Below are 13,742 nucleotides of genomic sequence, written 5' to 3'. Positions count from 1 at the left end.
CTGCAGACACACCTGAAAACACCAGGCCTGTATGTTTCTGTCATAGGCTGCATCTGGGGACACATTTCAGACTAAAAAGACCTGTTAACTGGGGACGGCTGGTCCAACTGGGGACAAAAAGCTGCGTCCCCAGTTAGTAAAACACTGATGTTCGGATCAGTGGTTATTATTAGGGTTAGGGTAAGTCTCCAGGAAATTAATGTAAGTCTATGTAATGTCCCCAAAAATGACCTAAGCAAACGTGTGTGTGTGTGTGTGTGTGTGTGTGTGTGTGTGTGTCACTCACCGACAGCTCTGAACAGACACGCTCCGTCCTCCTTCATCTTCTTAATGACAAAGCCTTTCTTCTCTCTCAGAGCTTTTTCAAACCAGTGCTCCTGCTGAACACACAGGCACACATGCACACGCACACACACACACACACACACACACACACACACACACGCGCACACACACACACACACACACACACACACACACACACACAAACATAAACACAGAGGGTCAGCTGGACAGCTACAGGTAAACAGACACATTAAAGCTGAGCTGGGAGGACTTTACTACCCAGAATCCCACAGGAGAGACAGTTTGTCCAGATGATCTAAACTGAAAAATGTTGCTATAATCCCTCATTGAACAGAAAAAAAAAACTGAGTGCGATAAGTACGATGAGTCAACACTGAAACATGAGGTGAGTCTGTGTCTCAGATATTAACTTGGTGAGTTCGGTGTTATTATTACTAATAAAAGTGATGAAAATCAACCCAGATCTTTAACCTTCAGTCTCGGCTGGATGCATGACTCAAACGTCTCTTTTTTCTCTGCTTTCTCTGCTACACAGTTAAAAGTTCTTTCACAGACACAAAAGATGTGGATTAAACAGCTGAAACAGAAGTGGAGACGTGTCTCTGCTGAACACGCTGAAATGTTTCCAGTTGTCATTTGAACCGTGATGAAGACGAGACAGAGAGACACACAGAGTACTGTCTGTCTTTAGGGAGATTCATGCTTGCGGCTGGATTAACTGACTCGAGGGCCAAACTCACCGTGGTTGAACACACAAATATATTTGGGGATATCCACAGCTTGTACAGCATGTCTGATAATGCAGGACCAGCCTTTAGTTAAGGCTCTTATCAGCTGATGTTGTGCTTTGGTGGAAAATATTATACAAACCAACTGACACACTGTATAATAAACTGCAGATGTCCCGAGATATCTGATCCAGATATGTTTTAAAGGATTGATTTTGGCAAATAGTCTATAAAACTACCCTGAACAACAGGCAGCAGAGTTTGCTCTCTAATAACATTAAATAGAACATATTCTGCACATTTCCAGCCTCTATATTTATATTCTGGGGCTCTACTGGAATATCTTTACATGATTTCCAGTTAAAAACTCCTTTTTCATCTTATACTGGTCCTTTAAGGCCCCCCCCTCCCAATGAGCCCACTCTGTTCTGATTGGTCGGCTTCAGGAAGCTGCGTCTCGGCCGACAACGTAAACAAACCATCAAACAAACTACAGTAGCAAGATTTCACTCGTTTTTCTCGATCTTTATGTGAAATGTAAACTTCTCAAATCCATCCGTACATGTTTGAGCTGAAATCCAAAATATGAGAGTGGACAACACATGGAAACACCTTAGCAACCACCTTAGCAACCACCTCAGTGTTTCCCCTATAATAGTACAACGACAACCCCCGCCAGGCCAAAAAATATTTTTTTAAATGCCAAAAATAACGCCAAATATCCATTCATTCTGAGCAGCGCTGTTTCAAAAGTGAGTCAACATCTGTGTCGTTGCCTGGGCAACTCCAAGCAGCTTAACTCCTTTTAAGGCATAGGGCAGTACCAGTGTACCAGAAAAGTGACGATGAATGCAAGCGGAGCAAATCAGACGGTGCAGCGTTCAGCCACAGGATGGAGCGGAGGTGTGCGGGGGGGGGGTGTGTGAGCGTATTTATTTGTCCGCTGTGAAACAATCAGAAAATAACGTTTTATTGATCTGATTCACCGGCATTCCCGCTACCAGCGCTCCCTCTCTTCATTCACTCTCTAGCTCGCTCGACCACTGCTGCTGCTCTCTCTCTTTCTCTCGTCTTTTTTTTAAAATGAGTCGGGAAGCAGCAACAGCAAAGCTTAACTTTACTTTTAACGTTAGTTGTTGTTAGTAAGTTGTCAGTCTGGCGGTAAATGTACAGACTACAGTGTGTCAGTTAATAAATGCTGCAGCTTGTCAAGACCAAGAAAAGTCACGTCTGTTGTTTCCACAACTGCTGGAAAACTGAAGGGTGTTAGCTCCGAAGTTAGCAACGACGGGTTAGCATAACCTGACGACGCTTAACAGAGAAATAGAGAACGGAGAAATCCACCCCCCGCCATGCCAAACCACTCAACCTAGGGAAAACACTGCACCTTAGCAACCACCTTAGCAACCAAGGCTACAGACAGACGGCTGTTTATGTGTTCATGTGCAACGAACTGAAATCAGCTCGTCTGCAAGGTAGAAAAAAAACGTTGCAAACAAAGCGTTCAGAGCAGGTTGAAGCCCTGACTTTTGACTTGCAGGCAGCATTTCTATATACAATCACCTCGAGTTTTGTAACTTTGACATCAGAACAGGATATAAATAAATAACAGGAAACACAAAAGGCAGAACGTCCCCTTTAAATGACGAAACCGATGTGAAAACGTATGAGCAGATCCTCTGCGAGCGGCGCCGTAGAACGACGCTCATTCATAAAAGACTTCAAACATCCGTCGGCGACGCAGCCTGAGAGAGAGAAAAACAAGAAAACTGTCTCACATTATAAAACTTTTAACTCACAGCTGTTTTCCAGCAGTGATGCTGCTTCCTCTCGCTGTCTGTAAACATCCTGTCATGTCTGAATGAAGCTGTGAGGAACACTTAAGTAAAAGTCTCCTCTGTCTGAATCACAAAAAGCTCTTTAACAGACAGATGTCTGAACAACAGCAGACCAGTTATTGGTCACATCTGGCAGCAGCCGGAAGACGCCGCAAATATCAGACAGTCAGACACAGAATGAAAATGAGAACAGCTACACTATGTAATAATAATAATAATAATAATAATAATGATAATAATAATAACAGCAGTCAGTCCGCAGGTGTTCATGTAGTTCAGTGGTTCCCAACGTGAACGCCTTGATGAAAGATTAATCATACTGTTCATTTAAGGTGTATTTTCAATAAAGTTTTACCTCATTAATAAATTCTGCACCAGTAACATGAGCTACGTTTTATGTTACCTTTCAAACACATCAAAACCGAATTAAAAAAAAAAGCAATAAATATCACAACAATCGCTGCGTTAAAAACAGTCGCAGGTTGCCAAAGAAAAGCTGAAAAACATCTCAACACGAACACGAGTGAATCTGCAACAAAACAAAACAACAAAACTCAGACTGAACGCGACTCGCTGACGGTTTAACGGACAGGTCTGATGATCGATCACTGTGGTGTTACATGTTCCCGACATCATACGTGTGTGTGACGTGATATGAAAACAAGACCTGCAGGTTGTTCTCTCATCAACTGCAGCAAGTCGAATTATTTTGATTAACATACACGAGGGGAGCAAAATATTAGGAACACTTTTCAATATAATGTAAACCAGCCTCCACTTCCACCTCAATAATAAACATAAAGGAGAGTTATCACCTTTCTGACAACAACAACTTAAAAATGTAAAAGCTTCATAAAAGTAGAATTTATGGCAGAGTTATTGTGTTGGATTATTGCATCAGATTACACAGGTGTTCCTAATAAAGTGCTCAGCGAGGGTATGTTAGTCATTTAGGTATCGAACTTTCCTTATAAATAAAGAACAGTTTCCATCAACATCACCTGCTTTGAAAACAACAGTTACACAAAATTAAGATTTAATCTTGATGATTAAAAACTCAAAAACTGGCATCTACAGTTTCTCATCAGAGCGACGTCATCACAACATTAACATCATATCTGGAGCTGCAACTAATGATTATTTTCATTAGTAATTAATCTACTTGTTTTCTCCGTTACTGGAGTGTTTGTGACCAACAGTCCAAAACCACAAAATCATCACTTTATTAAGTGTATGAAACCCAGAAAATATTCACATTTTGCTTCAAAAATTTGTTTAAGTGATTAACTGATTATCAATTGTTGACTTCCTGTTGATTGACTAACCGATTAATCGACTAATCGTTGAAGTTTTAATCATGTTTCATGTTTTATTCTGTAACCTGAGTTGAGGAAACACCTGCGCAGGTGTTGGAAAGTGAATAATCCAGGTTTCTGAAAGCAGGATGTGTTGTTTACTTGAACAACTACCAAATATTTTCATTATTGATTCATCTGTTGTCTATAATTACGATTAATCGATTTATTTAGTCTATAAAATGTGTCAAACCCGTGAAAAAGGTTCGTCACAGGTTCCCAGACACCAACATGACGTCTTCATACAAACAGCTCAGAGCATAAATATCTTCAGTTTATGTTGGAACCAGAGAATGTTTGATGCTTTTCTTGATAAAAATGACATAAATGATTCATTGATTATCAAAATAGCTGCTGATTAGAGCTGCAGCGATTAGATGATTAACAGATTAGTCAATCAACACTAATTAACTCAAATAGTTTGATAATCAAATCAACGTTTCGGTCATTTATTAAGCAAAAAGGTCAAACAAACATAAATGTGAGGAAGCTTCTCTGTGTTTTACATGATAGTAAACTGAATATTTATGGATTTTTGACTGTTGATTATAGACAAATTATAGACTGTTTATATTATAGACTGTTTATATTATGGACTGTTTATATTACAGACTGTTATAATTACTCGCAGCCCAACTGCTGATTCATTTTTGTTCAATCAACAAATCGTAAATTATTGCAGCTCTATTGTTTACATGTGTAAAAACATAAACATGTTAGTCAAAAATCCCAATTAGAGCTGCAACTAATGATTATTGTCATTATTGATAAATCTGTTAATTATTTTCTGCATTAGATAATTAGTCGTCTGGTCTTTAAAATGTCAGAAAATGGTGAAAAATGTCGATCACATGACATCAAATGTTTTGTTTGGTCCAAAACACAAAGATATTCAGTTTACTGTCATAAAGGACTAAAAAAAAACAGAAAATATTCACATTTAAGAAGCTGGAGTCAGAAAATTTTGAAAATCTTTTCTTAAAAAATGACTCAAAGCGATTAATTAATTGTCAAAACAGTTGACAATTAATTTAATAGCTGGCAAGTAATCGATTAATTGTGTAATCACTGCGGCTCTACTCCCGATCACGACCAAAATACTTGTGCGAATGTAAACACACTTATTTTCCAGATTTGCTTGGATCCATTTCCGACTTCATTTCTGCTGACTGGCTTATCAATAAATTGTTTCTGCTCTGCTTTAATTAATTATTCACTATTTACTTTAATACTTCAAAATGTCCTGATTAAAGGCAGAACCGGTGGAGTCGTTTCTTTTAAATGAAAGAGCAATTAGTCATCATCTTCTCCCTGAACGGTTCTGTCAACGAGACATCATCTAAACTGACTTCATACATCCAGTCTGATCCATCACAATTAATAGACAGATTACAGATAACCAAAAAGTGTAAACTAGCTCCACCTCCAGCAGCTACAACAGTAACATGCTGCTCTAACACTGATGCTTCACTATTAATAATCTAATGATGTCATATATAATAATATATCAGTCAGAGGGACCAAACCACTACTTTTACTGCAATACTTTAACTACATCAAGCTCATAATACTTATGTACTTTTACTGCAATACTTTAACTACATCAAACTCATAATGTACTTTTACTGTAGTAAAGGGTCTGAATACTTCTTCAACTGCAGCCAATATAACCCCATAAAAATACTCTAAAATTATTATACACTTATTATTTATTTATATATTAAGCTGCAAATACACATGTTGTATTGGAGTATTGAAGCTTTTAACAAAAGTCATAATTTTATGCAAGAAAAGTAAATATTTTGAGATTAAGTAGTAATATTTCACTAAAAAAAAAAGGTTTTTCATGCAGGACTTTTATCTGTAACGGAGTATTTTTACACTGTTGTGTTGACACTTTTGCTTAAGTAGAGGATGTGAGTACTGCTTCCTCCACTGGTGTGTAGTCAAGTTTAACAGATGGTTAAGTTTCGTTTCACCGGTTAATTTAACTACTAACAGAGGCTGCAGCATCTGTACTGTTGCCATGGTTACCTGCACTTTAACGAGAGGAGGCTGAACTGTTGACCTGAACCGTGTTTGAGATGAACACAAAGATGATTCTGAACAGACACCAAAACAGGACTTTACATGAGCATCGTGTAAAAAGATATTTGACACTGGAGAACATTATTCTACCTTGTTAACACATACTGAGTATAATTCGCCAACTTCTGCTTCTAAAACCCTGTTTAACCGTTTTAAAAGCTTTGTGATATGTTTTGTAATTATCTGACACATCGGTAACCGTTTTATGTGTTCAGAGTGTAGCTGTGTAGCTTCGTTAGCTCGTAGCTCTCAGCTAACGTTAGCTTCCTACCTGCTCCACGGTGGCCGGGTCCACGGACTGCAGCCGGGCGGCGTTCTCGTACTCGTCCTCGCTGTTGTTCCCGGCTCCTTCTTCCGTGTCCTGGCTGGACCCAACTCCTCCCGGCCCGGTCACTCCGGGCTGGCCTCCGCCGGCCAGAGCCGCCACCACCCCGCCGGAGCAGGTGCCTGCCTGCCGCCGCCTCTTGCTCAGCCCGGGCCCGGAGCAGCAGCTGCCGATGCCTCCGCCGCAGCCGACCACACCGGCCGACACGACGAGCTCCCCGCGGGCCCCGGCCACCATACCGCCGCTGCTGTCCCTACCGTCGCCCGGCCCTACCGGGGAGACGGAGCCGACGGGCGGCGGAGAGGCCTGCTGCGGCCGGGAGCTCGCCTCGATGCTCCGCCGGTCGTCCCTACTGGAGGGCGGAGCGGGCTGGTAGGACCACGGCGGAGGGGAAGCCCTCGGCCGGGCTCCGGTTCGCCCCGTGTGCGGATGCTGGTGCGGGTGCTGGTGCGGGTCGGAGCCGCTCCGACGGTCACTGTCATCGGCGTGGTCCGAGACGCCGACCCCAGAGCTGGGCTTCTTCTTCGGCAGGATCGTCATGGTCGTGTGAGGCGGGGAGGCAGGGAGGGGGTCAGCGGGGGACGAGTCCTCCCTTTCTGGATCAAAAGCGTCGGTGTGTTCGCCCTCCGGCCCGGCCGTCCGCCTCCAATCACCGAGCTAAGGCTCCTAACGAACCGAAACGGGCGGCAGAAACAACGACGCGGCTTCTTTTCGACGTTTTAGTTGAACAAAAACAAAACGCGTCTCCCTCTTCCCTCCTGCCGTCCAGTCCACAAAACATCAACACAGGCTGACGGAGGGCCGCGACGTCACTTCCGGATTGCGACGGCATTTTTTTTTACGTCATGCCGTTCATCGGACCTTTATTATTATTATTAATTATTATGTTTTTGTCCATATCAAACAATACATTTCTTCCATATCTAAATGTACAAACAAAAAAATGTTAAAACTTCTAACTCCTGTAAACTTATTTAACTATTCTTTTCTTTTACTCCTCTGACACAGGGGGGGCCTGTATCCACGAAGCTGGCTCACTTTCAACCGGGATAAATCACCATGGTAACCTAAACTGAACAGTTAACCTGCTCCGGAGCAAGTTTACTTCAGTCACCATTGACCAATCGGCTCACTGGGGGGTAAAAAGGGAGCCATCACACCTACCTTACAGGATCCTACGGAAGCTGATGCAATTATTTTGTAACGCCGTTATCTCGAAATTACAAATTAATTATCTCGAGAAATGAAGAGAAATGAAGCTTTCTGAAGCAGTGAATCATATGAAGTAATTATGTTGCAGTTTGATGGAATCAAAATGGCTGCTGAGCAACTTTAACATTGCTTTTATATGTAAGGATTCAGGGGAAGATGTCAAGAAACAGACAAAATATACGTAAACTTACTGCTGTCATATGTTTGATGTTTTCTGTTAAATAAAGGTTATTTACCAAAAACAGTGTCAGTGCGTGGATGTACAAGTATAAGGAAATAATTAGTCATTTGTTAATAAAGCTCATAGTAACCCTTTACTACTTTTATAAACTCTTTGATAAGTTAAGGATGAATCTTCCTGACAGTCATGACTGTGATCTTGAAGGCTGAAAACAGCTGATCAAATGAACCAGACGCTCATTTCTGAGTTCTCAATAATGAACAAAGCAGGTAGTTCCGGGTCTGAAGAGTGAGGTCAATGCAGAAGTGCCTTAAAGCTGCATAATGACCAGCAGGGGGCGACGCCGCTGGCTCCAAAAAATAAGATATATGTACATATTTATGTATATATATATATATATATATCTTCTTAATTATTTTGCTCACAAAATTAATAAAGTGTTCAATAAAAACAGGATGAAGGAGCCGTTCTGTCTTTAATTATTGTCTGAAAGGTTTTTTTATTTATTACATAACGCCGCCTTTGTTTTGAGTCTTTCTTGCTCTTTTCTTACTTGGTCACGTGATGGCGCTGTTGCTCTTGAATCTTACAATAATGTTGAAGAATGTTTGATTAATACACGTCATATTTTTTGATTGGAGTACTGTGTTATTGCCAGGGAATTCAATTATGACATAAAATAAAATAAAATAAAATAAAATAAAATAAAACAATTAGCAAAGAGATTGTGCAGGAAGCTTTTTACATTCAATAAAACCAAAATAATACATAGAAGGGGGAAATTTTTAAAAAATAAATGAATAAATACATAAATAAAGTAAATATCTAACTATTCATGTTTTTTGTCAGTTTTCCCGGTGAATATGTGTAAAAGTGTGTTATGTGAAGGTTGTTTCTCATCATACAGACACATTATTCTGTCTAAAACGAGCAGTTTGATGCAATAAATGATGAATATTTGTTGCTGATCATTGCTTGTATATTTCACATCACACTACAATAAAAAAGACGACTTTCATTTTTCTGTTGTTGAACTCAAAGACTTTGACATCTTGATTAAAGATCCAAAAGAACCAAAAAAAGAAGAAGATTTTTTACATTAAACTTTAGTTAATTGAAAGTTTGTTCTTCGCTTTCACTATTTTTTGTATAACCAGACTTTTTTTTATATCTATCTGTTGTAAATGAAGTTTTTAAAAAGTGTAACAGATGATGTTAAAACATTCTCACACCACAACATCAGAACACAAAAATACCTGAAAAACAAAAAACTACTCAGGAAGGTTTTCAGTCAGTTTATCTTCTCGTCCAGTTCAGGCTGCATTGTTGTTACATCAGGTCTGTTTCTGTTGCCTAGCAACCGGAGGAAGGAGGAGGAGGGACGGTCAGTGATGGAGAACAAAGGAGCTCAGCTGTCTGATCTGTTTGCTTTCACATCCAGAGGAAAACATTTTGAGGAAACTGGAGAATCTGACAGACGTGACTTTGATTTTCCAGAGTTTAATCTGAAGTTATCGGAATTTCATAAACAAATATGAAACGACTGGAAGGTGATTTTTTATCACAACTTTACTGCTCCACATGGTGGAGGAACAAGACTATTACAGCTGACAGGAGAAATGATCTGTCAACACTGTGATGAGAAAAAAAGTGTTATTGATCTGGTAGAAAATCCTTTCTGTTTCACTTTTACAATGAATGTTTACAGCAACAAGATGGTTGTCATCATTATGCTGTCATCAGATAATTACAGTGGTGGAAGAAGATTGACGACTTTTATTATATTTAGACTTTGGATGGTATTCAGCTGTTAACAACTCATAGACATGTGAAATGTGACCCCGACTACACACTGCTTTCTGTAAGACGTCAAAAGCCAAAAAGGTTGGAAACCACTGGTTTCATCTTTAACAATGTGTTGTATTTTAAAAGCTTGTTATATTATCCATTGTGTCAAATCTTCATCTGAAAAGTAACTAAAGCTGTCAAATAAATGTAGTGGAGTAGAAAGTACAATATTTCCCTCTGAAATGTAGAAAGTAGCATCACATGGAAATACAGTACTTGAGTAAATGTACTTAGTTACTTTCCTCCACTGATGAACGACACAGATCTCAGGTGTGTGATGTGTCATCGTTGCTACATAATTCTTCCTCTGTGGTCTAATTGTTGTGTACAATTAAAGAAAAAACAGACAAAAGCATTTTTTTCATCTTGTTGCTGCAGCACCTGAAGTTTTTTTTAAATACGTGTGAGCGTCCTGATGATTACGTGTCTGTCATACACACAACAACTAAAAATAAAAAAATTAAATGATAAAGTCATGACTCAATCCCCTCCAGTAATAAAACCTGTTTTTCTTGTTCTTCGTGACGTTGTTCTCACCTCTCTGCGGCGTCTGTTCTGAAAGTTTTCTCACCTTAAATCTCAGCGCTGATCCTAAAAAGGCTGCATAAAGGGCTGGTATGAGATAAATAAGGAGTTTTTAACTGTAAATCATGTGAAGATATTCCAGTATAATATACATATAGACCTGGATATGTGCACAATATGTCTCCTTAACCCAGAAACACAGAAGGTTGATTAACAGCTTTTCTCTTTGTTGTACAGAGTTTTACTAATTTTCCAATGATTTAATTATTGAACATTGTTGAACATGTGACCCCCCGCCCATAGACTATATATAGAGATATATATATACTTATATACAGTCTATGTTCCCGTCTTGCAGAGTTATGTCAGCATCACATGAAGAACCTGCCATTGTTGTCGAAGTCTCTGGTGTCACATTAGATTCCTCTGAGACTGAAATGATAATTACACCTTTAACAACCTGCAGCTGCTCATCATTAAAGGAAATAAATGAACTGTTTTTTCCTGCTCAGCTCCATTCCTGAACCACCAAATAATCTCCTGTCAATCATCCTCTTCTGCTGATTAATACGTTCAGTCACACACACACTGTGAAGGTCATGATTCCCCCTGAATATATTTATTGATTTAACTGTCCGGTTATGTTTTCTGTAAACGTTAGACTCCAGTTTATCTGCATATTTAAACTAATGCGGTCTGATAGAATAAATCCTCCTTTCATGAGGTGTCGGTTTGTGTTGGATCTGTTTCGCAGAGCTGTTGATGCAACTTTACGCTCATTCTGGAGGCTGCAGTTTGTGCTGCTGTTGAACTGGACTGTGTTATACTGGGAGGTGTTTCTAATATTGTGTCAACACTGTGTTTCCGCTGTACTGTAGGAAATATAATAACAGGAGTTTCCTCTGGATGGAGAGAAGACTCTGGTGGTGGTGGTGGTGGTGATTCCTGAGGAGCTCATTGGACAGCTGGTTGTGATGTAAACAGGAAGTGGATCACATCGACCGGACTGTGCACTGACAGCAGCACAGAAAGGAACTTAGCTCTGCGCTCTTCTGGACAGAGACCTCAGATGTTGTACCTGGAATCTGCTGGAGCCACTCTCCCAGTTTATGGGTCACAGCCCCCAGTGCTCCCATTACCACTGGCACCACTGTTGCCTTTACTCCCCACATCTTTTCTCCTCTTTCAGCCCTTGGTATTTTTCGATCTTCTCGTGTTCTTTCCTCTTGATGTTGCTGTCGCTTGGGATATATGTGTATACTCAAGTAAAGTATAAGTACCTCTAAACTGTACTTAAGTACAGAACTTGAGTAAATGTTATTTTTTGTGTTGGTACTTTTAATTATGTAAAAGATTTGAATGCGTCTAATAGTTTTTAAATTCTCGTCTTGCAGGTTGAACCAGTCTGTGACGACACAAACACAAGAAGAATCTGAATATTGAGAGTGTATCAGGGTGGAGACACACACACACACACACACACACACACACACACACACACACACACAAACACACACACACACACACACACACACACACACACAAACACACACACACACAAACACACACACACACAAACACAAACACACACACCGATCAGTCTAAGAAGGACGTCTCAGCATCCAGCATCGTGTCCCTGATCCTTCAGAAGGTAAAACAACCTGAACTCTTCTGTCTCCGTCTGTTTGACCACAAAGACAAACAGGATCCGTAAAATCACTCCGTTAACTGTCGAGTCAGGTGAGAAAATATCATCTAAAAACAAAACCGGCTTCACTCTCTTCATCATTAATACAGAGACACAGAGTGTTTGAATAAATTAAATATAAATAAATAATGAAGAGGAGAGAAGATTTCATGCTATTTCACCTTTACACTGTAAAATATAACTTGTTGTTTCAGTTTCAACATGAGAGAAAGAGCTGCTTAAAAAAAGTCAACAAATACAAATAACACGTTGACTTGAAGTGTTGCAGGTTGTTTAAACTCTTGTCTTTGTTCGGTAGTTTTAGATTTATTAACTTATTTAACTGCTCAGGTCATTGCTTGAAATTGTGATTAAAATTGGTTTTCATTGATATTTCAGTGTGAAGAGTCAGTTCATTTGATATTAATAACCACCTGCTGCTGTTGCTCTGTAGCGTCAGTAGATAATGAACAACGCTGCTCTCAGTGAGCTAATTGTCAGAGTGCAACTTTTATTATGGTCTGCATTGTTTTTATTGTTACAGAAAGAAACTATAACTATAACTGTGACAACTGTGTTATTTAACAAGTAAAGACACACAGCAAGTTTCCATTTGTGTTTTCTTCAAACTTTCTTCAAACCACAAAAAAATTAGTTTTGACTCAAACATCTGCTAATATGCCGATCACATTTCTTTAAATACTTAATTTTACAAGTTGAATGAACTCTCAGCAGTTCATTTATTCATGTCATCATTCACAAGTCAAAGGCGTTGTTTGTTAACCCGACGTCATCCGTTAAACCGACATCATTCATTAAACTGACGTCATCCATTAACCCGACGTCATTCGTTAACCTGACGTCATTCGTTAACCTGACGTCATTCGTTAACCTGACGTCATTCATTAAACTGATGTCATTCGTTAAACTGATGTCATTCGTTAACCTGACGTCATCCGTTAACCCGACGTCATTCATTAAGCTGACGTCATCCATTAACCCGACGTCATCCGTTAACCTGACGTCATCCGTTAACCCGACGTCATCCATTAAGCTGACGTCATCCATTAACCCGACGTCATCCGTTAACCCGACGTCATCCGTTAACCCGACGTCATCCGTTAACCCGACGTCATTCGTTAACCCGACGTCATTCGTTAACCCGACGTCATTCGTTAACCTGACGTCATTCATTAAACTGATGTCATTCGTTAAACTGATGTCATTCGTTAACCTGACGTCATCCGTTAACCCGACGTCATTCATTAAGCTGACGTCATCCATTAACCCGACGTCATCCGTTAACCTGACGTCATCCGTTAACCCGACGTCATTCGTTAACCTGACGTCATTCGTTAACCCGACGTCATTCGTTAACCTGACGTCATTTGTTAACCTGACGTCATTCATTAAACTGACGTCATTCATTAAACTGATGTCATTCATTAAACTGACGTCATCCGTTAACCCGACGTCATTCATTAAGCTGACGTCATCCATTAACCCGACGTCATCCGTTAACCCGACGTCATCCGTTAACCCGACGTCATTCGTTAACCCGACGTCATTCGTTAACCCGACGTCATTCGTTAACCTGACGTCATTCGTTAAACTGATGTCATTCGTTAACCTGACGTCATCCGTTAACC

At 39.9% G+C, this 13,742-nt stretch overlaps 1 protein-coding gene across 2 annotated transcripts in view; it reads right to left on the bottom strand.

Annotated features, from left to right (window-relative positions):
• otud5a (OTU deubiquitinase 5a) overlaps positions 1-7,269 on the bottom strand; it is a 37,721-nt gene extending 30,452 nt beyond the window's left edge. The window contains exons 1-2 of one of the 2 annotated variants that reach the window (XM_044350497.1): positions 6,587-7,269; positions 287-380 (exon numbers count right to left, since the gene is read on the bottom strand). In XM_044350497.1, the coding sequence (XP_044206432.1) occupies positions 287-380; positions 6,587-7,180 (688 nt within the window). In that variant the 5' untranslated portion in view covers positions 7,181-7,269. The remainder of the gene's footprint in view (positions 1-286; positions 381-6,586) is intronic. The other variant, XM_044350498.1, reaches the window with a different exon arrangement.
• Between the last annotated feature and the right edge of the window lie 6,473 nt (positions 7,270-13,742).

This window comes from Thunnus albacares, chromosome 5 (assembly GCF_914725855.1).
Source record: "Thunnus albacares chromosome 5, fThuAlb1.1, whole genome shotgun sequence".
NCBI lineage: Eukaryota > Metazoa > Chordata > Actinopteri > Scombriformes > Scombridae > Thunnus > Thunnus albacares.
The sequence above is the reverse complement of the archived record's forward strand: the minus strand, read 5'-3'. Positions and strand labels throughout refer to the sequence as shown.